The sequence below is a fragment of the Oryzias latipes genome, chromosome 7 (assembly GCF_053564925.1).
Source record: "Oryzias latipes strain Hd-rR chromosome 7, Olatipes_Hd-rR_3.1".
Lineage (NCBI taxonomy): Eukaryota > Metazoa > Chordata > Actinopteri > Beloniformes > Adrianichthyidae > Oryzias > Oryzias latipes.
In genome coordinates, this window is record NC_136243.1 from 31,263,183 (window position 1) to 31,288,939 (window position 25,757).

General features: G+C 41.9%; 3 protein-coding genes across 6 annotated transcripts; 2 read left to right on the forward strand and 1 right to left on the reverse strand.

Annotated features, from left to right (window-relative positions):
- Nucleotides 1-1,112: 1,112 nt before the first annotated feature.
- pofut1 (protein O-fucosyltransferase 1) lies at nt 1,113-5,194 on the forward strand. The gene is given in 7 exon segments (NM_001104906.1): nt 1,113-1,251; nt 2,671-2,792; nt 2,977-3,159; nt 3,275-3,387; nt 3,456-3,648; nt 4,678-4,920; nt 5,000-5,194. Coding segments are annotated over 7 exon segments (1,188 nt in total).
- Nucleotides 5,195-5,608: 414 nt separating this feature from the next.
- Nucleotides 5,609-14,857, reverse strand: LOC101155684 (kelch-like protein 7). The gene is made up of 13 exons (XM_004070308.5): nt 14,586-14,857; nt 13,879-14,003; nt 13,699-13,801; nt 13,539-13,632; nt 13,346-13,470; nt 13,106-13,278; nt 10,267-10,441; nt 8,360-8,502; nt 8,061-8,292; nt 7,794-7,986; nt 6,995-7,092; nt 6,120-6,309; nt 5,609-5,827 (listed from the first exon to the last, which is right to left on the reverse strand). The coding sequence occupies exons 2-13, from the start codon at nt 13,981-13,983 to the stop codon at nt 5,758-5,760; spliced, it is 1,701 nt and encodes a 566-aa protein (XP_004070356.1). The 5' UTR covers nt 13,984-14,003; nt 14,586-14,857; the 3' UTR covers nt 5,609-5,757.
- On the forward strand, nt 14,826-25,706 carry kif3b (kinesin family member 3B). Of its 4 annotated transcripts, none has more exons than XM_011476803.3 (9): nt 14,826-14,963; nt 18,930-20,386; nt 20,465-20,566; nt 21,042-21,164; nt 22,390-22,508; nt 23,093-23,209; nt 23,385-23,460; nt 24,894-25,093; nt 25,164-25,706. In XM_011476803.3, exons 2-9 carry the CDS (start codon nt 18,998-19,000, stop codon nt 25,246-25,248), a joined length of 2,211 nt encoding a protein of 736 aa, XP_011475105.1. In that variant the 5' UTR covers nt 14,826-14,963; nt 18,930-18,997; the 3' UTR covers nt 25,249-25,706. The 4 variants fall into 4 exon arrangements, with proteins under 4 accessions (XP_011475105.1, XP_020560112.1, XP_004070355.1 ...); XM_020704453.3 differs by lacking the exon at nt 14,826-14,963 and adding an exon at nt 17,404-17,538; XM_004070307.5 differs by lacking the exon at nt 14,826-14,963 and adding an exon at nt 17,804-17,942.
- Nucleotides 25,707-25,757: the final 51 nt, after the last annotated feature.

A 25,757-nucleotide genomic window follows, 5' to 3' on the forward strand; every position in this document is an offset into this window, starting at 1 on the left:
GCAATACTGGAACTATGATTGATTGATTAATTGAAATTCAAATCCATATATTTATAAGAAAGTGAATATTTTCATTGAATATTCCTATTATATTAAAAAGCATTTTCTAAATTTGTTCAAGAAAATCTGTAACTGAGCAGAAACATTTTTTTAATAGACACTGAAAATCCTACAAGATGTTTGTCAAAGGTTAAATTAAATTTGATAATTCGAAACATGACAAAATTGTATAGAAGCTGATCAATGATAAGTTAGCTAAGATATACAATAAACAAAAATCTGCCTGACTCAACACTATTTTCTCTGTTAAGATTAATGTGCAGCTGATTCTTTCTATATTTTGGATTAAAAACTTGTCAGTAACTATTGTATTATTATATATAATCAACATATTTAAACTTTTTTCATTATATACAATTACTACAAAAAATTGAACAATTCAAGCATTTATTATAAAACATAACTACCAACTTTTTTAACCAACTTTACTTCTAGGAAACGTTTTTCTCTAAATATCCTTAAATAATCAAATCCTAACACACCCTCTTTTAAGATTTAACTAAGGAAATCCTTCCATTTACAAAGTCTTTACCATTTAGGGGAAAACTCAACAAGTAAGATGCTATTTCAGAAGGAGAAAGTAAACGTATAATTTCTTATTTACTAGTAACTCATTTTAGTCCATGTGAATCATTGCAGCTTTTTCGCTTTTTTAAAAGAAAAAGAAAATGTTCTTTTAAAAAAGTGTCAATGAATCAAGTACATAAATTGAAATAAATTATCCATTTAGGCTTAAAAAATCAAATAAAACAATAAAAATAAATATTTTAATGCTGAGGAAATGCAAAAGCTGTGCATTAATTGTATACATTAATCAATTTCAGGTCTTTTCTGGCAGAAAGAATTATTTTTAATGTGAGAATCCTAATGTTATCAAAGAAAGTTCTCCAATAATTCAAGTTTTTTTCTTTTTGTTAATAATAGGTATATTAAAATAACTTTAAAAATACAGGAAAAGAATCCGCAGTACCGCATCCCCAACGCTACGTGGCAGCAAACCCTCTAGTCTGCGTCACTTAAAGCTCACTGTAGAAGAAGAAAAATGAGCCGTAATGGCGCTCAAACAAGGATCAATCACGACTCTTTCTGTGCTCAGTTTGCTGCCTTCCCTTCTCTTTCAGGCTTGTCTAAGTGTAACGGAGGGACTGCACTGGGATGAGAATGGCTACGTCCTGTACTGCCCCTGCATGGGTAACTTTTTCAGGCTGAACACTCGGTTCGCAATGTAGCGAAGCCGACGAAGGCCAAACTTTAGTCGCTTTTAAGTTGCGAGTTCTGTGAAACGAAGACCCGGATGTGTTTTTTCGGAGACGCTTTAGATCAGGAATAACTTTGCATTTTAACCGGGAGGACATGTAAACCAAATAAAAGTTAAAACTGTTTAATCTCTTCCCGACTGTTCAGGCAACTCCTACTGGATCAGATTTGTTGGATAAAATACGTATTTTAATAGAGAACTAAGTTAAACTTGTAAACATGTTTCTTTCAGTATAAAACAACTTGAAGGTTGTCTGTGTTAATCAGTTTTTATTTGTGTATGAAGAACTTTAAGTAACACCTGAACGCACGTTTACGGCTCAGGTTCAGATGTTTTGCATCAGTTTACCTGAAATAAGTGACCAAAATAACCTCAACTCAGTTTTCAAGCCTTCACTTTAAGTTGTAGAAAAATCACAACAAGCGTTTATGAACCAATAAGATTAGTGTTTATGATTTTTGCCTTTCCCCTTACTAGTTAATTACCTAACATGTTGGGGGAAGTTTGGTCAAAAAACTGGAATGCAAGCTAAAATTTGTCCAAAGTTCCTCACTACTGAGTGCACTTGAGAGCGTTTGCCATTTTTGGGCGGTGTCCGAATCTACAATTCCCAAATCCCAGGCCCTGGAAATTTCCCAGACGTTTCTGTGACAAACTAGTAGTTTGCATTAGGGAATCTCTGTAAACCTGAATGTACTTCACGCCATTGAAGTGAATTGTGGGTAAAGTGTAGCTTTGCTTCTCTTCTGCATAGCCTTAGATTTACAATTTAAAGTGTTAAAAGTGTGCAAAATTTAAAAAGGATGAATTATTTATTGTTTTATTAAATTACACCAAGTTCTTTATTAGCCAACTGAAAGGTTTTTCCTAAGTGTTACTTGCCTATTAGCAAAAAAAAAGCATATTCCAGAATTTTTTTGTTGCTCTGAAACACAAATCATGTATCGAACTGAAACAAAACCGTGACCCAAACATCGTATCGTGATGGAAGAGTATCTTTGCATCCCTAGAGTGCATCAATGCTCACCAGATTGGTGAATAGAAACCACTATCCATCGCATTTGAACAAATGTTCATTTGAAGAAAGTATGTAAAACCTATTTTCATTAAAGCACAGTGGCTTCAGAAATAGTCTTTGTAAAATGTTCATATTTATTAGGTTTTTACCTTAGTAAATGGGTGACGTCATATTTGATGTTTGAAAATAATAAAGTAGTAAGCACGTGTCTGAATTACTTTAAAATCCAGGATGCTGGATTGTCCCGCACCAAAGACTTTTAGGGATTCGAGACTCGTGATGGAATTTCTGACGCATAATTCAGTCTCATAAAATGGATATTCTTGCCTTTCAGGCCGGTTTGGAAACCAGGCCGATCACTTCCTGGGATCTCTGGCTTTTGCAAAGATGTTGAACCGAACTCTGGCCGTACCCCCCTGGATTGTGTACCGCCACCACATCCCCCCGTACACCAACGTGAGTGCCGTCAGGGTTTGGAACCTCAGCAGCAGCAGAAGGAAAATACTGTGAAAATCCCGTAAACAGAAATGAAAGTTGGCGTCAGTTGGTTTTTGCAAAAACGGACACAAATGGTGTCTTTTTGGGGAGGTGGGGGGTGAGGTAAAGGTTGAATGATGATGGCGGATTTCCCCGTGGTCAGGTGCATGTTCCCTACAGCGAGTTTTTCCAGCTGGACGCCCTGTCTGCTTATCACCGTGTGGTCAGTTTGGAGGACTTCATGGAGAAGCTGGCCCCCACGCACTGGCCCCCGGGTCAGAGGAGGGCCTACTGCTTTGAGACGGCTGCTCAGAGAAGTGCCGACAAGAAGTCGTGTCCCATGAAGGTCAGAAGCAGAATAAATTGTTGGGTTTAGAATCAAAGGGCTGAGGGTTTAAGTGCTGCCCCCTGCTGGCAGAGGATCAGACAGGCCTGAACTCCTTGTTCTGATTCTTTCACAGGATGGGAACCCGTTTGGACCTTTTTGGGATTACGTTGGTGTGAATTTTGACAAGTCTGTTTTGTTTGGAGGCCTTTCCTTCAGTTCTTACCACCAGCTGCAGTGGATGAAGAAGTGAGTGCTCGATCACGGCTTTGATTTCTGGATGTTCTGGCTAATAGTTTAATACGCGAGGTCCTCAGGTTCCCCCCCTCTGAGCACCCGGTGCTGGCGCTGCCTGGAGCCCCAGCTCAGTTCCCGGTGATGGAGGAGCACGTGGGCCTGCAGCGCCTGGTGGTGTGGTCTGACAGGATGGTGACGGAGGGGGAGGAGCACATCGCCGCCATGCTGACCCGCCCGTACCTGGGCATTCACCTGAGAATCGGCTCAGACTGGGTGAGACCAACCCTCCAAACGGAAATTTAAGCTTCATCCAAGCTTCTCAAAAGGTCTGCAGAAACAAAAGACAACAGCTATTAAACAAAAATCTTGAAGTTTGGCCTTTCAGATACAAATTTTCTATTTAAGAAAAAAATCAAATCCCTGTTTTAAGGTGAAATCCTAATTCAGGATTTATGTTTTTGGTTTAGTTTAGTGGAGCTTCGCCTTCTTTTTTTTTCCAACAATCTTCACATTGATTTGTTTTTGGATTTTTACATTATTTTGTCTTTTAGATGTTTGGTTTTGGTTATATATATATAACCAGTTTGATCAGAACTTTTGTAGTAAAAAGTAAAAAGATTAAAATATTTTCTACTCAGAATTAAGTTTATTGGACAGTTTCAGATTCATTGTGGAATTATTGTGTAATTTAATAAAACTATAAATAAAAAGAGGCTGGGGTTTTACTAAACAGATGGACATTAAGGACTGCCTAAAAACTGATTTAAAGATAAAATATTAGAAAATTATAGGGAAAAAAAGTTTTAAAAGGTCTTCAAGCAATCAGTTACCTTCATTGATATAAAATGTAAATAGTTACTACACAAGAGAAATTTTTAAGCTCCAAGTGCTTAAAAATATAAAAATACAATATACATAAAGTGAAAAAAATAAATAAAATAAATGTTATTCCACCTACATGTTAATAAAATCCCCATAGAACAAGAAAACACTGGGAATCTTGTTTATAAACAATAAATAATAAAAGCAATCCTGGACATCCCAATGGGTCAAGTTTGGCTCTTTTTTTTTAACTTTTTTTTTTTTTTTAAATGCATAAACATTTGTCTTTTATGGATGCTGTTTTCTGCTGAACCCAGAACATTGTTGAAGTCACTTCACCCAGTCACCAAGCATTAATGTTCTCTTGATTTCTTGGGTTAAAATAAGGCTAAACAAACGAGGAATCTAATATTTAAAACAAAAAATGAATGTTTTTTTCTTCCTGACTCAAAGAACTTTGATCTTCCTCATCCCTGACAGCAAAATGCCTGCCGGCTGCTGGAGAGCGGCGACGCCGGCCCTCACTTCATGGCGTCCCCTCAGTGCGTCGGCTACAGCCGGCAGACGGCCCTCCCCCTCACCATGACCATGTGCCTCCCGGACCTGGCAGAGATCCGCAGGGCCGTCAAGCTGTGGGTGAAGAAGATCTCCGCCCGCTCCGTCTACATCGCCACGGACTCCGTCGCGCACAGGGAGGACATCGAGAAGCTCTTCGAGGGAAAGGTGAGCTCCCCTGGGATTGAACACTTCTGCTGACTTCCTGTCAGCTTCTTAACCACGCCTCTTCCTGTGGCTCCTGCAGGTGAAGGTGGTGAGTCTGCATCCGGATTGGGCCCAAACGGACCTGTACATCTTAGGCCAGGCCGACCACTTCATCGGAAACTGCGTCTCTTCCTTTTCCGCCTTTGTGAAGAGAGAAAGAGATGTTCATGGACGCTCGTCCTCCTTTTTCGGGATGGATCGACCGAGAAAAGCGAATGCTAAAGAAGAACTGTGAGCGTTGGTTGTTCCCCAGGAGGACAGGAGTGCTGCCCGACCGCTCGGAGGTCAGGAGGAAGAGGAAGCACGAGGAAGAAACCTCTAAAATCCAAAAAATGGATCATGGAAAGAAGGAAGAATTAAGTATTTGTATGCACAAAGATGAGGCACATTTCATTTTTACCAAGTAAAAGTATTTCCCCCCAAACTGATTATTTTGGGGAAAGCCGAACTTTCAAATAAACTTTTTTTCAGACCTCATTGGGTTTTAATCAGAATCTGGTCTGGGTCATCCCAGGATATCTAAGTCTTTAGTCGCTGCTTGGTTTTCCATTTAGTGATTTTGGTTTTTAATCGCATCTGAAATTATTACAATTCCCAACCATCTAAAATATTGCTGCAGACTGTTTAATTATAAATCACTTTAAGCTACTGAAGGCATCAACTTTTATTTATTAAAACATTTATACATAAAAAAAGTCACATGGAGAACAGCAACGATAAATATTTTTAAAAGTCTGTTATGGCTCAACGTTTCCTAAAAACCTTGCGAACAGAATAGGCCAAAAGCCAAAGGAGTCTTCATTTCCTGACAGCGCAGATGAGGCAGTCTCTGAAGGGGAAACGTTTGGCCTTGGAGTTAAACCCCCACCTGAGGACAGGAGACACAGCATGAGAAAATGACCCATTTCTAAAAAACAACCTCCATGTTTGCCTAGTTTAAGACTGCAGCCTCATTGGCTTCCATGTTTTTGTTCAGTGATGAGGAAAAAATAAATAAAAAAAACCATAAAGTAACTAAAAGATGTGAAATTATAAAAAAAAAAAAAAAAAAAATTTGATTAAATTAAAAACTGTCCTTCAGTTTTCTTGTAAATTATGACTCTTCTGGGTTGCCATACCATTAGTAACAACCTGTTAATATTCCATGAAAACACACCCACCTGTCATTTTTCACGTTGTACTCCAGAATCTTATTGCGGCGATAGAACATGGAATCCTCTGCCAGGACATAGATGACATTCCCGACCGCCACACACCTCATGGCGTGGATGCCCAATGGCATTGGCATTGGCGTGGCAGAGCACCACGCAGAAGAGCCAATTTTAAAGTATTCCACTGATCTCAGACGCCCTGTGGACACAGAATCACCACAGGTTTGTCGCTCCGTGCCCGACGTCATGATAGTAACAATAAATCGACTTAATTGATTTATATTCCTATGATCCAACCATTTTTGGCTTATATCATTATAGTATCATTTCAAAACGAAATAGATTCTAATCATTATTGGAAAATACCATTTGGATTGAGGTGTGGTAGGTTTGTTCTACTATAACCTAAAAAACGACCAAGTGCATCACAGCGGACAACACGCATGATGTCAGCAAAAACTGATCTGTCCATCATTCCAGTCCAATGTGAGGAAACACTTTGAATTTAGCAAAGTCATGTGACCATCCAGAGTGTCAGAATGTTCCAAGACTGTTCCCTTTGGATGTGGAAAAACAACAGTGGGCTGACCTCTAAGAAAACTAAAGTGTGAATGGATTTGACATTCATTCTTGTTTACTTGTTTGGACACATATTCAAATGATTATCTTGCAGGAAATACTAGGAATCTGGAAAACTTCACCTGCACTGTTCAGTACCAGGTATTTATGTCAGAGTCCGACGGGTTGAATTTTTGGTTAAAGATTTGCAGGATTCATTCCTGGTCAGAACTGATAGGAATCTCCATGAATTGTATCGTCAACCACAGATCATGATATAAATCAAATATTTAAAATGAATCGTTAGACCCCTAGTTCCCACCCACCTTCTGGGCCCGAACCCCCAACAGCAAAGATCCGGTTCCCAACGACCACCAGCCCGTGGCCCTTCCTCGCCTCCCTCATGGAGCACAACTCAGTCCACCTAATGATGTCAAAGAAAAAAATGTGCAAATACTTACTCAAAGAAAATACATTAAAACATATCCTATAAATTCTCAAAAAGCCTCAGGGTTTAATCATTGACTGTATATGAGAACTGGACTGAGCGACTGAGGCGTTCTAAACAAAAAGTACCTGCTGGTTCCAAGAAGCTAAAATCCCATAGACTGCTAACAGCTGTTAGTCCTTCTGTTCTATTCATCTTGCTCCAATTCCTTTTTACCGTGTTCTTCATATTCCTTTTTTTTTGTAGTCCAAATTGACTTGAGCCACAAAATGACCAATCAGATGCCTTAGTAGAGGTTGGTGGTGCCTGCTGGCGGTCACACATCATTTTAATCGTTGGACTGAATTTGAGTAGCCCGCTGTCCAGTGGTAGATGGTTAGACTCACAAACTCACACCTGATCGGAGAGTGGTTTCCACAGAAATTTTATTTGGACTGACATCACACAGCTGATAGATGATTTTTAGATTGAATGTGGCAGTGGGGAAAAAAATGGCGACTGACTTGGCTTTATTCAGGAAGAAAGCCATTTTCTATGGGTGACATCACACTCGATCCAGTTCTCATATACAGTAATTGGGTTTAACACAAAAATCCTTGAAGGATAAACTGCTTTACAGAAAACTCAGTGGTTGATGACCCCGCCCCCTTTCCCAAACCTGTGTTTTGGAGACTTACTCTTTAGTTGTGGGGTTGTACACCTCACAGTTGTTTAGAATGCGACCATCGTTCGACCTTCCTCCGCAGACATAAATGAGCCCCTTAACTTCCACCGACCCGTGCTTACAGCGGGGCATTAGCATGCTAGCTTCAACCTGCCACGACTCTGATATAATGTCATAAGACTCAAAAAGATCCAGAGCAGTCGAGCCTGGGGAGAAGTAGGCACATCTGTCAGGAGGACCTGCTCTCGCTGCCTTTTAAAACCCTGACCGGATTTGTCACCTTCACTTTGTGCGACCCCGCCTGAGGTGTAGATCTTCCCCTGGGTGGAGCAGGCAGCCAGGCCGCTGCGAGGCTGCAGCATCCCAAGCTTTGAGTACCAGAAGTCCCTGTTGATGTTGTAGCAGTCGATGATACATGACCCACCCAGGATGTAGACTTCACCATCCCAGAAGACTGCGACGGCGCCCTGCCGAGGCTGCAAGGAGCAGCGGATTTCTGTCCAGCTGTCGTCCTGCGAAGCAGAAGCATATTTTTGACGAACACCTGAGCCTCAGAGGTGATCAAGAACATTTACAAACCTTTGGGTTGAAAAATCGGCATGACGGACGAATGGAAGTTTGAAAAACAGCAAATCTGTTGATACTGTTCAGCTGTCGACGTCGACTGATCACTCCCAGGTCCAAACGGTCTGGTGGGCTAAGCAAGTTGATCTGGAACTCATCTAAGAAAAGATACCAGGGGCCTCATTCATTTAAGTTGACAAACAGTTGAGCTGTAGATTCCTAACAAAACCTAGTTAGAACAGAAACATGCCATAAATATTTAGTAGATCCTCCTTTTGCAGAAATGACAGCCTCCAATCGCTTCCAATAAGGGCCTGGATTCTGGTTGAAGGTATTTGGACCATTCCTCTTTGCAGAACATCTCCAGTTCAGTCAGACTTGATGGCTTCCGAGCATGGACAGCCCGCTTTAAATCGCACCACAGATTTTCAATAATATTCCGGTCTGGGGACTGAGATGGCCGTTCCAGAACATTGTACTTGTTCCTCTGCATGAATGTCTTTGTAGAATTAGAGCAGTGTTTACGGTCATCGTCTTGAAGCATCCAGCCTCGGCGCAACTTTAACTTAGTCACTGACTCTTGAACATTGTTTGTAAAAATCTGCTGATACTGACTGGAATCCATGTGATCTTCAACTTTAACAAGATTTCCAGTACCTGCACTGGCCACACAGCCCCAAAGCATGATGGAACCGCCTCCAAATGTGACTGTGGCTAGCAAGTGTCTGTCTTGGAATGCTGTGTTCTTTGTTGGCCAAGCATACCGCCCCTTGTTATGTCCAAATAACATTTTAGTTTAATCAGTCCACAGCACCTCATTCCAAAATGAAACAGATTTATCCAAATGTGCTTCAGCAAACCTCCGTTTGTGGCATGTGTGCAGAAAAGGCTTCTTCTGCATTACTCTTCCATACAGCATCTCCTTGTGCAAAGTGCGCTGAATGGTTGAACAGTGACACCATCTGCAGCCAATCATGTTGTAGGTCTTTGGAGCTGCTCTGTGGATTGAGTTGGATTGTCCTCACCATCCTTCACCTCTGCCTATCTGAGATTTTTCTGGGCCGGCCACTCCGGGCCTTTGCTTGAAGTGTGCCTGTGGTCTTCCATTTTCTCACTTTATTCCTCACAGTGGAAATTGACAGCTGAAATCTCTTAGCAAGCTTTTTGGATCCTTCACCTAAACCATGATGTTGAACAATCTTTGTTTTCAGGTCATCTGACAGCGGTTTGGAGGTTCCCATGTTGACATTCTTCAGAGAAGATGCAAAGAGGAGAAAAACTTGCTCTTGGCCACCTTAAATACCTCTTCTCATGATTGGCTTCACATGCGTATGTAGGTCAAGGGTCAATGAGCTTGTAAAGAAAATTTTGTGTTCCATTAATTATTGCTAAAGGTAGTCAAATCAATAAAACAGGGGTGCCCAAATTTACACACCTGCCTATTTTTGTTTAAGGAATTTTTGCACAGTTTCTTTAAATACAATGAACTTCATTTCACTTCTCAAATATCAATGTATTCATCTGCAATATGATACATTTATCTGCTACTGATTATCAGAACAACCAATGATTTATGAAGAAAAATCTTGAAAATGGGTGCCCAAACTTTCTCATACCACTCTACATCTGGTGTTGCCCCTCTGTGAATAATGGCTCAGCCTCACATCAAACACTTGTCTCCACCTCTCCATCACCGTTTCCTCATCCAAGTGTTCGTTAATGCCTGCAAACTGAATTGAGGATTTTTCGGCATTTGCGTACGCCATGTTTTACATTAAAATCCACAAAGTGTTTGGCCCCAAATCTTCTGTAGTTGTTGATTTGACATTTCAGTCACCCCCATTCCGTCATTTTAAAACAATCAAAAACAGATCATCCATCTACGAGATTTGAACCCAGAGGTTATGTTCTCATGCACTCACCCAAGAGCATATTGACACAGTCCATGCTCTCCGTGATGAGCGGCTCGGCTTTGACAGTCTTCAGGAGGAAGCTTTTGGACATCAGAGGGAAGCGAATGCAGCGCAGCACCTCCACTTGGTGTTGTTTTCTGCTGAGGAGGTCGTGCTTCAGCCAATGCAACGCCGCTTTGTAGATCTGGAACAAACGACTTCTTGAAAGACCAAAGGAGCTTTGGTTTGGTAGATTTTTTATTTTTTAACTTAAGCTTTTTCAGTTCATCTCTAGATCATCCTCAGTTGTGTTCCACGGCTGTCAAGCCCGTTTCTGTTGCCTTTACACCCATTTGAGAACAAGTTTGTTTCACGTCAGTTTTGGGATAGAAAGGCCGTTGTATTGTGGTGACAGACGCCTCATTTAGCGTTTTCTACATGATTGTCTCACTGTGTTCAGCAGGTCTGACTTATTGGAGTCAAAGCCAAAGAAATGCTAAAAGAAAAACCTTTTAAATGTGGCACCACTGCCAACATTCTGTGGGTATAAAAGGCAGATTTAGTCAGTGAATCATTTTAAAGTTCATCATTTAAACAGATGACGAGAAGCACCACCTGGCCACAGTGCTCAAAGAGTCATCAGCCGACTTGCATCAAGACACAGAACTATTGGCCGAGTTTGTGACAAACCCAGGAGTGGAGTCCCACCAGTGACAGACCATAACCACAATCCAAGGACCTCTGCGCTCAGACATAGTTTAGCAAACGCCACACAGCTGCAGGCCCGTTTTCCAGACATGAGTGATACTGAAGTATCCAGACAAACCGCTTTGACTTAAATGTCAAGACAACCGTTGCAGGTCACTCCGCTGACATCAAGACACAGCCGTGAACGTTTGCAGACCATGTGAACCATGGACGTTCCATCAATTCATTAGTGATTTGTGTGTCATATACGTAATTTTAATTTGATACATGTGCCATATTTATCAGTGGTACAAGTCCATTACATACATGAACGGAAAGCCGCAAATTTGCACATGCATCTCGCAAAAAATGATTCACAATTGCATAAGGTTTACATAATTCTGTAAAATCTACATAAAAATATGCATAAACTGCGTTATTCTAAACCAAACATTTTTAACAGCTGAAAACTAAATTTACTTAAAAGGCAGGTCGGCCAAAACCCTCGACGGACATCTGCGCACACCAACGGGGGATAATCACGCTCTTATCACAGAATAATGAAAGTAATTACATGGAAAATGTGCAAAAGTGTATGTAGTGGCTGTGTGACATGGCCTAAAGCAGTGTTTTTCAACCTTTTTTGAGCCACGGCACACTTTAACCTTGACAAAAATCCCGCGGCACACCAGCATCCCCAAAAAAAAAAAAAAAAAGCAGAAACTCATAGTCTGTTTTGATCCACAGCCCCCCCCCTGATTGGTCAGACTGATGACATGTGATTAAGCCTTCAAGAATGATTGGTGGAGTCGTGGAGACGGTAAAAGCTGCGGGACTTTTCAGAAAACAGTTATAGCTGCAGGTAAATCGCGGCGCCGTCATTCTTATCAAAATGTCTTTAATAGAATCAATTAAACACAAAGAAAAAAGTATTTTATGATCTTTCATATTCCTAACTACTCAGTGTTTTATCAGGACCTGTTTGGATGAACAAAGAGCTGATTTCCTGGAGATGGTTAATGTTTTTAGATCAGTTAATGAGGGCAATTTTCCACGGCACACTTGACCATCTCCCACGGCACACTAGTGTGCCGCGGCACACTGGTTGAAAAACACTGGCCTAAAGATTCCCCTCATTTACGCACAGATACAGAAGACAGATCCGTCTTCATTACTCTCCTTAAAAGAGCAAACCTCCACCTCCCTAGATGTTCCTCCACCTGCTCTTTGCTCTCACTACAGATCACAGTGTCATCTGCAAACATCCTGGTTCTCAGAGATTCCTGTCTAACTTCAGCTGTCCGTCTGTCCATCACCACAGACAATCGGGGGGTTCAAATCTGATCCTCCACTTTGAACTTGTCAGCACCAGCAGTCTTTTTGTTCTTCGTTCACTTTAGACTCCTTCACTTCCTCCTCCTTGCTTAGTCAACTATAAAGACCGTGATAGGTATGAAAGTTCTGGCTTTGACCTGCAGGCTTTGTTTTAAATTAGATGCCCTTGATAAAACTGTTTATCTTGACTCAAGACTGGCACAGCAAAACACTGGATTGTGCCCTTTTGTGGTTGCATTCCAAACATTAATAAATAAAAAACAAATCTGCAATTTTTCTAAAAGGTAAAAAAATACATCTACATGTCAGGAGGTAAGTAGTTTTTGTTTTAAAGTCCCACTCCAATCATCTTTTGATCCATTTTCAAGGTGTTCCCAGTGGGCTTTAGATTATGATTATGCCCGGGGGGGGGGGGGAGGGGGGGGGGGGTGTAAGCCAAAAATCAAGGAACTCATCGTTTTCTCAAACATTTCTGCAGAGCGGCAGTAGTTCATTAGAAATTCGCCTCAGAGTTGTTGGCGAGTTAACCCCGCCGTGCCTTCCTGCCACCCATAACTGTGCTCTCCATTTAGCGCTCTCTTACTGGCTTACAGCCCCTCATATCCCCAACCTAAAAAACAACAAAAAAGAAAAAAAATATATTATATATATATATTATTATTATACATGTGCTCCATAATAAGAAAAATGCCACAAGAACATGTTTAAAACGCCAAAAACAATTTTCCTCGGAGTGGGTCTTTAGCCGTTTCCTCGCTGCAAACAACCTTCATTTCAGGTCAGACTTCTAAAATTCCCCACATAACAGTGTAAATATATATAATGGCATAACTTTAAAGTCACATACCTCCTCCCCACAAACTTTAAGCTTTTCCTGGCGCAGCAGATGAGTGAGTGTGGTCACATCAAGCTGGAGGAATCTGCTGGTCTTCCAGATCCTGGTAAAGTTGCGTCTGAGGATGCTCTCTGCTATGGCCTTCAGCCCCGGACAGTTTGCACGATCTGCAAGGACTGCAACATCTGCAACACAAGCAGGTCAGCAAACACGAGGACCACGAGACGGACGTTTCATTTCCTTTTACGTTACCCAGGCAGTTTGTTGCATCAATCTGTCTTTTGATGAATTCCACACAAACGTTCTTGATGGGATCGATTTGGAAAAAGTCCGCTGCGTACAGCAGAGCCTCCACGTTTTGGTTGTCCACCGAAACTCTGAAAGTAACATGGGTTCATGCTGCATCACAGTACCGACTTCTGCTCAGCAAAGCCACATGACTCACTGCGCCGTGTAAATGAAACCAATCACCAGCTGAAGAATGTCAGGGGAAACGTCCCTCAGCTCCACCTCATGAGTCCTAGACTCCACCATACTGGCTGAAGAGAGAAAAGAAAGCTTAGCTTCAGATCAAATCGACCAATATGGCTTTGCATTTTACTTACTGCTAAACAGAAGATGGAAGAAATGACTGGCTGCCGCCAGAATCCCTCTGTGAGCAGAGAACCGATTCCCCTGAACAACCAGGGTCACGTCGCAGAGCCTACCCTGCAGGAGGGGGCCGGCGCCACATGTCAGAACAAACGCCTTGTGTGCTGAAACACCAAAGTCCATCTTATTCTTACCTCTTTTCTAAAGCTGTTCATGGTTCTCACAACGCTGGACAGTTTGTAGGACTTTGAGTCGGACGTCCAAGTTCCTCCATTTCTGTTGGCGCTCTGAGAGGCCATCCTCGCCTCAGAAAGCTTTTCTGATTGGAAGAACGTGAGAGACGTAAAAATAAATGACTTCCAGTTAGAAAAGGTGCCTCTTTGATCTGAAAACATTTAAAAATCTAAACTGATGACAACCAACCAGTGACGTTTGTTCTTTAGAACCAAATTTATTTTTAACCAACAAGTTTGTCTAAAGTCAAAATTTACACCAACTTAATTTATAAAAAGAATTTACATTAATTTAATTAAAGAATTAAAAAAGAAAAAACTCAAATGTCAATATATCCAGCCAATACCAAAAAAAAAAAGAAACAAAAAAAGTCTCAAAATAAACGCGGAAGTTTGATGAAATTCAAAACAAAGATAAAGTATTAAAAATATATATTAAATGTAAACCTTAGCATTTACATAAAAAATATTTAAAGCTGAAATAAAAACAAAGGACTAGAATTACTTTAATAAAAATATGCTAATGTGTAAATAAGGCCAACTGAAACAAATCAAGCGTAATCAAGCAATAATCTAAATTACTTAGCAGAATTTAGCCAAATAATGACGAACAAATACTCAAAAGACATTTTTTTTTTTAAAGTCAGTAAAAGCACATTTGTTCATACTTCAGCAGTGCCTCGCGGAAGTTTAGTTAGTCGGTTGAGAACAGAAGTGAGCCTTGAGAAAAAAAACATCTGCTGTCCCTTCAAGCGGGAAACAAAAAAATCAACCGACGTGATGAGGTACACCTGTGTCCGTTAAAGTGAAAAGACGGCTAAAAATATTTTTTCTCTTTTTTTCTAAATCATTTTTCTAAATCATGCCGTTATCTCTAGGTTCTGTGAATGCCGGGGGGACTAAAACCTGTCATAAAACGTAAAAAAGAAGAAGAAGAAAACCACCACGCAGACTGAAAGAAAATCGCAAACCGGAAGTTTATTTTGAAAAGCTAGCTAATATGGACTGAACTGTAAACTGGAGCCAGTTGGAACGATTTCTAAACAGTAAGTGTAACCCTATTAACATCATAAATTAAAAACATTTGCCTTTTGATTTGTCTATATGCTCTGTAAATGTGTTCATCTTCAGTGAAGTTTAAAAAAAAAAAAGAATACCACAAAGCAGCACTTTGTTTTTATTTAAACAACTTTTTTTTGTTTTACTTACGCCACTCCAGTGTGGTGTTTTGTTTGTTCCATCGTGCAAGTGTTTTTTCCTTTCTTTTGGGCTTTTTAGGTAAAACCTGACAGATTAAAGGAAACACAGAAGAATGTGATTTGTTGCTATGGTAATGTGAGTAGGTAACAAATTAGTGAAATCAATAAATTAATTGTTTTTTTCCAGGTAAGAATGGCCGATTCTCTGAAATAAGTGCACTTTGTGTCCCACAGGTTTGTCTCAGAGATTTTTACATTAAAGTAAACCCCAAAGTGCATTTTAAAACAAGACATGGAAAGATCAATGTCTCTCTGCATTATCACAGACAAATATATTGTGAGAATTAGAAACATTTGATGGGTTGCCGAGGCAAAGGGGTCAGACAAACGAGCATGTCCCCACTGACCAAGGCTACGTTTTCACTAAATATAAAACAGATAATAGCCAATAACTGCAAGTTTTATTTTTCTAATGTAATTTTCTACTTTCACCTAAATATAAGTAATATAAGAAAAAATTTGCATCATTTTATGACACCTCTCAGTTTTGTTCAGCCCCATATGAAACGATATATGAAAGAGCCCTTTTTGTACTACATTTGAACCGTACCGTAATGATAAACAACCAGTAAACCTGTCTGCTCTATGCTGCTTCATGGTCTTACCCCCCTTCCCCTCCTATTATCACCCTCCTACCCCCCCCTCTCTCTAACGTCCCTCTCTCTTCTTCCCTTCTTTCCTTTTCCGTCCGGTCCAACACCAAAGATTTTCAAACATGATCTAGTTCTTTGTATGCAATGTTGGTGCTCGTTTGAAATTTATATTTTTAGTTTTGGGGCATTATCGGAGTGCAGCACGTGTTGATGCCATATTTTGTCACAACCAGAAAATAAAGAAAACCGCTCCAAGAAAGTTTCTCCGGTGTCTCGTGGCTTCCTGAGGGTGCTCAACATCACACAACGCAGAGCAGAGACCAGAAAACGGTTACACATGTATGACCCTCAATAATCTAGCTAATGTTTACATGAGGCTTCTATTAGCTAAAACTTTATAACTTTCAACCTCAAAACAAACAAAAAAAACCCTGTTACAGGGTTGAATCATTGTTACTGGGCTGAAGGTTCAACTTGGAATTTTTTTTTTTTTTTTATAAATCAAATGAAATTTACCTACAATAAGTAATATTGCACAAGGGACGTGATTACCACGGAACTGGAATAGTTTGTTTGAATAAGTTTAAACATAATAATCATCCTAAAGTTAGATTGTCATGCTACGGGGTTGAATTAAAAACAAACCAAATGATGACTTCATTTCTAATAATTTTTTGGGTTTCATCCCTATGGTGGGAAAACAAATTGTCTGAGAAGTTCAAATTGTCAGATGCAATGTTCAGAAACACAATTATTGTGGTTCATTTTGTTTTTAGAAACCGTTAACTGAAAGTTAAAGGAATTTGGACAATTACGGTAATCAAATAATGTATGAAAAATACATTTCTATCACATTTAAATGTGATTTCTGCTTTTAGATACTGTATTAAAAAAACATTTGGATCCTTGATCCATTGATGCTGTCTAAAAGTGGACAAGCGAAGAAGTTATTCAACAGGCAATTTACCCTAGATAAGGAAGAAATACAACCACTGCAGAGTTATTGTACGCCTCAATGACTGTATAAGAGAACTGGACTGAGTACGTGTGACGTCACCCATAGAAATTGCTTTACTTCTGGCTCCAGCAAAATGAAGCCAACTCAGTGGGCTTTTTCTTTTGCGATACGGACGTCGCCTTACTGGAGGCAAACGAGAGTAATTGGTCCAAAGAGTCAATGTTTCTATGGTAACTGCTGTCGCCAATCAGGAGTGAGCATGTTCGAAGTTCACACCCCTTGCAAACTGTCAAACGTTGGAGGGAGGGGCCAGTGGGCAACACATACTTTTACTGAGGCATTTGATTGGTCAGTTTACAACTTAAATGATTTCCTGTGGGAAAAAAAAAAAAGATTGGAAGGAACTACAATAGTTATTCTGACAAATAGAATGACTGAGTCATATCTGCTTAGTTAGGGCGTTTTGGCTTTTTGGAGCCTGTAAATGACCCATTTTAATTGTTTTCTTATTACCAGTATTGTTTAACATTTCCTTTGATTGAAGATGCCTTTTATTTCAAAAGAAGTATGCTGAAGATGTAAAAGAACATTATAAAAACAGTATTGTTTGCAGAGTGTATTTTGTTTTGAAAACTTTTATTGTGAAGGTTCCACCTACTTCTGCTTTTTCTGTGAAGTGCGTCAGTTCAACAGAAACAAAAAAAAACGGTTAACAGCTGATGCTACGGCAACAAAGCAAACAGACAAATAACAGACGGATAACTGTCTAAAGCTATCATTTGTTTTTGGCATCTAGCTGGAAGGCGAACAGGTATGATTTTTGGTTCTGTTTACTCTGTATACATTTTGTGATTATTTTCAATTGGTTTTATGTAAAATAACAAAAAATGTTTCTGTTTGAAGTTATTCAACAATCTAACGCTACTAGCTGAGGTAAAGAATGGTTGTAAATCAAAAAGGAATTATTGTAAGTTTGTTGTTTTGATTTTCTTCAGCTCTTACGGTGTGACTATGACGGTGGCGTAAATAAATGGGTTGGAATACCCCAGGCACTTTCTATTTTAGAATGTGAGGGGCGAGTATTCGCCTGTGGCCCCCGACTTGCTAGGTCCGCCCCTGGCTCAATCCCTTTAACCGTAACTACGCGAGTAGACGCGCAGCGCCGCTGGCGGCTCGTTCAGCCGCTCATGAAACGGACTTTTCCCCTCATTGATGGTAGTTAGGATCTAGTTTCTATTTATTGAGGGAAAAACAACGCGACGTTTCTTGTGATTTGTGAGGCTGCAGTGGTTATCGGGCGGGTTCAGACGTTAAGCTCTCCTCGGTGATCGTTGTCCGTTGGGGTGTTCCGTTTGTTAGCCGGCGGATGCTACCAGATTTGTAGCTTAGGTGACCGGTGTGTTTGCCGTTGCCAGGCCGGTGTTGTTTGTTACCGAACGCGCTAACGCCTCGCTCAGTCCGGGTTCGGGTCGGTCACACCGGGCTCGGTTCGCGGCTCTGTGCCACCGAAGGCTTTTATTAGCCTCAGCTTTTCCAATTAAGAAGCCAAACAGGAACAGCTAAGCTGAGGTCGGTATCTTTCTTTCCACTGCACCGATCCAACACACATTTAGTTTTTTCAGGGAGCTGATTTCCAACTCAGTTTTTGTGTTTTTCCTGCTCTATTAAAGTATTTAAAGATTGGAAGAGATTCGAGTCACTGTTAAAAAAAAAAAAAAACAGAAGACTAAAAAATATATAACTTTTAAGAAAAAAAACATACCTTTTTCAGTGTTGTTTTTTTGTGTGCCTAGTTATAAATAACTTGTATAAAATTGCAGTTATGTCCGGTAGGGAGGCAAAAATTAATTGATGATGAATTAATTGATGTTTTTAATCAAATCCAAATATACCATTAAGAAAAAAAAACAAAATTAGATCAATTGATAATCTATATTGGTAAATACCATTTGGATTGAGGTGTGGTAGGTTTCTTTTTATACAATACCAGATATAGAAAACATCCCCTGCAGTGTTCAGTACCCAGGCTTTTATCTCAGCTATTTAACACTTTGGCTAAAGTAGTCCCAGATCGATCAGAGGTCAATAAATCGGAACGTTCCAAATGAATCGATATCGACTTTAAAGTGTATCAGTGGCCACAAATCATTGTTAAAATGAATCGTTACACCCCTAACGTCTGGTTGTCCATCCATCTTTCAGGTCGGGGCTTCGTTTCCTGAACCTGCATCGGTTTTGAGGTTTGGTTGGGCTGGCCGCTGATCGTCGCCATGTCCAAGAGCAAGAGCCCCGAGTCGGTCAAGGTGGTGGTTCGCTGCCGCCCCATGAATGAGAAAGAGCGGGCGGCGGGCTTTGAACGGGTGGTCTCCCTTGATGTCAAACTGGGTCAGATCATGGTGAAAAACCCTCGTGAAGCTTCAGCCAACGAACCCCCTAAAGTCTTCACTTTTGACTCCGTGTACGACTGGAACTCCAAGCAGATCGATCTGTACGATGAAACCTTTAGACCGCTGGTTGATTCCGTTCTCCTTGGGTTCAACGGAACCATTTTTGCCTACGGCCAGACGGGCACAGGGAAGACGTATACCATGGAGGGAGTGAGGAAGGACCCAGAGAGGAGAGGAGTCATCCCAAATTCATTTGAGCACATATTCACTCACATTTCACGCTCCCAAAACCAGCAGTACCTGGTGAGCGCATCATATCTGGAGATCTACCAGGAGGAGATCAGAGACCTGCTCTCCAAGGACCAATCACGCCGCCTGGAGCTGAGGGAGAGGCCCGACGTAGGCGTACATGTCAGAGACCTGTCGTCTTTCGTCACCAAAAGCGTGCGGGAGATCGAGAACGTCATGAACATCGGCAACCAGAACCGCTCAGTGGGCGCCACCAACATGAACGAGCACAGCTCCCGTTCCCACGCCATCTTCGTCATCACGGTGGAGTGCAGCGAGATGGGCGTGGATGAGGAGAATCACATCAGAGTTGGGAAGCTGAACCTGGTGGATTTGGCGGGCAGCGAAAGGCAGAGCAAGACGGGCGCTCAGGGCGAGAGACTCAAAGAAGCCACCAAGATCAACCTTTCGCTCTCTGCTCTGGGGAACGTCATATCTGCTCTGGTGGACGGCAGGAGCAGCCACATCCCGTACCGCGATTCCAAACTGACCCGGCTGCTGCAGGACTCACTGGGGGGAAACGCCCGCACCGTCATGGTCGCCAACATCGGCCCAGCTTCCTACAACGTAGAGGAGACCCTGACGACGCTCCGTTATGCAAACAGGGCAAAGAACATCAAGAACAAACCCCGCATCAACGAAGACCCCAAAGACGCCATGCTTAGAACGTTCCAGGAGGAAATCCTCCGGCTGAAGGAGCAGCTGAAGAAACGTGGGGGAAAGAAGAAGAGGAGGAAGCAGAGGAGGAGGAGGGCCGATGGAGAAGATCAGGAAGAAGGTGAGACGGACGATGATGATGATGAAGATAAAGGAGAGTACTGGAAAGAACAGCAGGAGAAGCTGGAGAGAGAGAGGAGGGCCATCGTGGAGGATCACAGTCTGGTGGCGGAGGAGAAGGCTCGGCTGCTCAAGGAGAAGGAGAAGAAGATGGAAGACCTGAGGAGAGAAAAGGAGGCTGGAGAGATGCTTGCAGCTAAAGTCAAAGTAAGTTTCTGTCAAATCACAAGCAATCATGTTCGATTTATTTATTATTTTAATTGATTTGAACTTGCCAACCTCCAGGACATGGAGAGTAGGCTCCTGGTTGGTGGGAAGAACATTGTAGACCACACCAACGAGCAGCAGAGGGTGCTGGAGCAGAAAAGGCAGGAAATCGCAGAGCAGGTAATGTGAAAGTTTAATCACATTGTTTTTTCTGAATGACTGTTTTATCCACACGGAACCTTCCAGGCGGGCTTATGCACCTCTTTCTTACCAATAAGCTCACAAAAACATCTATTGATGTTCTGACCATTGACTGTAAGAGACCTGGACTGAGTGAGTGTGACATCACCCATAGAAAATGCAACCAATAGTCTATTCTGTTGCCATTTTTCGCGATGCAGTAAGCAATAATTGGACTAAGTTGGCCTGAGTCAGTCGCCAATCAGGAGTGAGCTTGTTGAAAGGCCACACCCCTGCAGGCTGCTTTCACACCACGTGAAAGCAGCAACACTTTGTAAGTTTGATGTGAGACCACCTACTCTTAGGAGAGAGGGGTCGCTCAGTCCAGATCTCATATACAGTCAATGTTTCTGACCCAAATCATACTTGGACTCGCACCTGAGTGTGTCTGAGGTTTCTTTGTCTGGATCACCAGAAACGGCGAGAGCGTGAGATGCGCCAGCAGATGGAGAATCGTGACGAAGAAACACTGGAGCTCAAGGAGACCTACAGTTCTCTGCAGCAAGAGGTGGACATTAAAACCAAGAAGCTGAAGAAGGTAGAGCGCCGGCTTTCTCGCCTTGTGTTGTTGGGGTGGACTTAGTGGGACGTGCACATGGGATCATTTCTCTTCACATCATATGTATATGGGCATGTATCTTTATGTATTATGTATATTGTCTTCCAGTGTCATATAAGCCCGTGTGGGCTGGGCACATTAGTGCATGACACATAAATAAATCAAATCAATCAATCAATCAATCAATCAATCAATGCACACAATCCTATTGACCCTTTCTAGACCCCCTCCATTGAAAATGGTGGTAACATGTCCTTTGAGCATTTCTGAGTATTTCTTTATTCCAATCATGTCGGATCAGGAGCAGATTAAAAAAAGCAGTTGATACAACAGTTGCTGTGGGCGGGGCTAAGTCTCCTTCTCCACGCCAATTCTGATGCATCCACTTGCAGACAGATCCCTTAACAGCTTGCTTTTCATCGTCTGAGCTGCTATCTGGACCAAAACTGTGCAGCTGGATGGCTCTGATGTTGCTCGACGTTTTTTTTTTTGCTACGCTAATTTAAGGTTGGGGTTGCGAGGAGCTGTAAACTAATTGGGGAGGGGGTAGTCAAAGGAATGCTGGGAAATTAGGGGAGCTGACTTCCGCGCCAACAGTCCAGCTTACAAACCAGAGTCAAATTTCTTTTGAGGTCCTGCTGCTCTGCGGAAAATATACTTCTGAAGGAACGACACAGGCTTTTTCGTGTTTGGCTTAAACCGCCGTCATCATAATGAAAAGACCACTGGAAACGACTTTAGGGGACTTTAAGCAACAACAATCGTTGCATTGGAAATACGTTGCCGATCTAAGAGTTTGGGTAGTTTGAAGAACATGGACGATAGTTCAAAGAAGATTTTTGAACTGTCACAACTCTGTGACTGTAAACGGGTCTCCAATGTATCTCTAACAGATTCTGAAGCGAAAAAAAGCAGCTTTTGGCTGATACACATGTAGTCACGTGTTTACGCAATCAATGTCAACCAAAGAGTGTGTTACTTTGCTGTCGCCAGCGATGCATCCGTGTTAAAAGCTTAAGCAACAAAGCTTAATTATGGATGCAGCGATACACGTCAGCTGAAGAACAACTCGTTTTTTACTTTCTCTACCCAAAGTCAGGCTCTTTTGAGCCTTTTGGTCTACCATAGTTTTTCCACCAAGTTGTTCTGGACAACAGTCTGGTCAGCAGACATCCCATTTGATGATCTTTTCTTTCCCCAACAGCTGTTTTCCAAGCTACAGGCTGTTAAGGGGGAAATAGAGGACGTGCAGGAGCAGCACATTAGTGAGCGGCAGGAGCATGAGCAAATCCAGGATGAGCTCACACGAGAGCTCAAACTCAAGTAAGGAGCCCGTCTGTCTGTTTGGAACAGGAGCTCCCTCAGAAATCAACCTGCATCAAGCCTTTATGCTTAACAGATACAACTTGGTATAAATCAAAAAAAATATTCAATTCAATTCAGTTTATTTATATAGCCCAACATTAAAAGACATTTGTCTCAACAAATGTCACTAATTAGACAAAATATAATATCAGTTATAAAAATACAATAGCTCACTGCTAAACTAGAGTAACAGGGCCTCCTTGCCCTTAAGGCCTCCTTTTAAAGTGTTTTTTTTGGTGTTTTTAAGATGTTCTTGTAGAAATGCTCCTATGATGGAGGAAAATTCAGCTTCAGTTTGCATTTCTGAGTCTTTATTTAAACTGTTGTGGATCTGGAGCTGACATAAAGGAATCTGATTGAAAAAGAACTTATTTGTGATGCATCCGTGGATGTCTTCATTTCTGGCTCAAAACTCTGCGGCAGGTTAGCTCTGATGATGGAAAATTTCTTTTTTGTTTGCTTTTCAAATTTACCATGTGGCTTTTCATTCACTTGTAGCTGATTTGACTCCATGCATCTCCTCTGAACTGTTTTTCCTTCAGGCAACTGATCCTCGAAAATTTTATCCCACAAGATGAGAAGAACAAAATAAAAACCAGAATGTTCTTTGACGAAGAGGAAGAGTCCTGGAAAATGAAGCCCATCACACGCTTAGAGGAGTGAGTTTGAGAATGTTTTGTGCCATCATGAGGTTCGTCTCCTGTCTTAGCCAGTTCTTTTGAAAGCAGGATAGTTTCCAACGTCAAACCCGTTTGCGGATCATGTCTGCTTTGTGCTTTTCTACGGGATCACCTGGAGTCGGCGTGTATCCATGTTCTCCTCTTTGTTCCTCAGAGACCATCAGATGATGAGCAGGCCCCAGTCCGCAGGCGGGTACAGGAGACCCCTCAGTCGGGACGCCAGGTACAAAGTAAGTCCTCCTCTCCTCTAGTGTAGCCCCATCTGCACATACACAGGACAATGGTGCAAGTATCCAGCTACCTTCACACCGGCCTCAGCAACGCGCGTTCACATGGCTTTTCCAATGAAAAGTCTATGTAAATGTGGGCACGTGTGCAAGATTCACCAGATTTGCACCACCTTGACATTTCCCACCAAATCTCTTCCAGCCGTGGAAGGCGGACATTCATTCATTTTTTTTCATTCATCTTCTTAACCGTTTATTCCCTTTCGGGGTCACGGGGTTGCCGGAGCCTATCCCGGCCACTTGGGCGTAGGCAAGGGATACCCTGGACTGGTCGCCAGTCTGTCGCAGGGTAGAATATCCTCAATCACACATCCACTCACTCTCACACTCACACCTATGGACAATTTAGAGTTGCCAATCAACCTATGTAGCATGTTTTTGGACGGTGGGAGGAAGCCGGAGATCCCGGAGAAAACCCCCCCCAAAAAAAACCCCAGCTGGGACTTGAACCGGGGACCTTCTTGCTGTGAGGCAAGAGCGCTAACCACTCCGCCACCGTACAGCCCAGAAGGCGGACATGTGCTAGTAAAGTCTAATCCGCTTGTCCAGTCTGGTCCATCGACTGTATAAGAGAACTGGACTGAGTGAATGTGACCGTCACCCATAGAAAATGGTTTACATCCAGCTTCAAGGAAATGAAGTCAGTTCAGTCACCATTTTTCCACGATATGGATGCCGCCATTTGGTCTGACCATCTGATTGGCCAGTTTATCACTTGTTCATGAAAAAAAAAAAAAGAGGACGATCAAGAGCATGTTAATGAAAGGTATCAGAGAAAGAATGGTTCTTCTGACCAATAGAACGACTGAGTAACAGCTGTTCATTTCTCTATAGAAGTCTAAGGGGTTTTGGCTTCTTGGAGCCAGCGGGTACTTCCTGCATGTTGGAACGGAACGGGGGAGGGGTTGCTCAGTCCAGCTCACATATACTTACAGTCAACGGTGTGAACAGCATGGGCAATAGTTGCTTTCATGAACCTGCGTTTAGCCCGTTACATCCCTGGTGTGTTGGTAGCTTGAGGAAGAACATCTGTTGAACCGTAGATCCTCAACAGCATTTCTTGTTCTAAAGATTCATGTTTGATTTTGCGAATAAAGTCCTCTACATTGGCATTATTAGTGTGAGAAAAATCTATTTAGTTTGTCTGAAAGAACAGATCAGCTGAGGTTTCACCAAAAGAGTTCTGGTATGAAGGTAAAGCGGTTCTGAATAAAACGCAAAGATGCTGCTTTGAAGTTGCCACGGCAACAGCCGTTCGGTTTGAGAACTGAAAGTGCTCCATGAATGACGGAGATAAAAACATGGGAGGTCAAGTTTTTTGTTACAGGATCAAAGAATGTCAGAGATGCAAATTCTTCATAAATGTGTGGAAACAGGCGGAGAACGTGCTCATGTTGGCGATGGACATGCCCACCAGGACCACCAGGGACTACCAGGAGCCGGTGATCGATCCGAAGACGGCGGCGGCCCTGGAAGACGCTCTCCGGGAAGAGAAGGAGATCCAGGTGGACGCCTCGGATCACAGCAGCCTGGGAGCAGCGTTTTCCAGCGGCAGCCTCAAAAAGCCAAAGTCAGGGTAAGGCCGCCGTCTCAGCCCGCCACCGCGGCGTCACGCCTGCCGTCTGAATCTGCTCTCTGTTCCACAGCCGGCCGAGAACAGGGAGGAAGTCAGGCACTCCAAGCCCAGGGAACCCTCTGTACCCACAACCCCGCGGCCTGGTGCCCAAATGATGACCCACTGACAGCCCAGCCCCCCCCCGCGCGCCTTTCTGTTTCTCGCTGGTGTTTTTATTCCATCAGAGTTTATTCTGTTTGCTTTAACTTATTACAGTCGTCTTTATAAAGAGTTGTAGATAAAATTTTATATTTGTTTTTCTTCAGCATAGTTTTATTTTTGGAGCTGTGTAATTTAAGGTTGAAATTTTGTTATTTTTGCATCAAATCTGCAGGATGTGTGTTAGTTTGTATTTAGTCTGGCTTTTTAGCCTGAAGTTTCTTCCCTTAAAAAGTACTTGATTTTACACAATTTAAACTTTTCTTTTTCTTTTTTAGAAATCCGGTAAACACCGACATCATTACAGTGTTGACCAATTTTATATACTAATTAATTTCAAGCCAAATCGTTCTGCTGTTTTTTTTTATTCAAATGTTGAATTTATGTCTTAAATAAAGCACTACTACACTGTAAAGCTGGAGCCAACCTCAGAGGATTTTAATGAAACTGCAATGTTTGGTTTAAC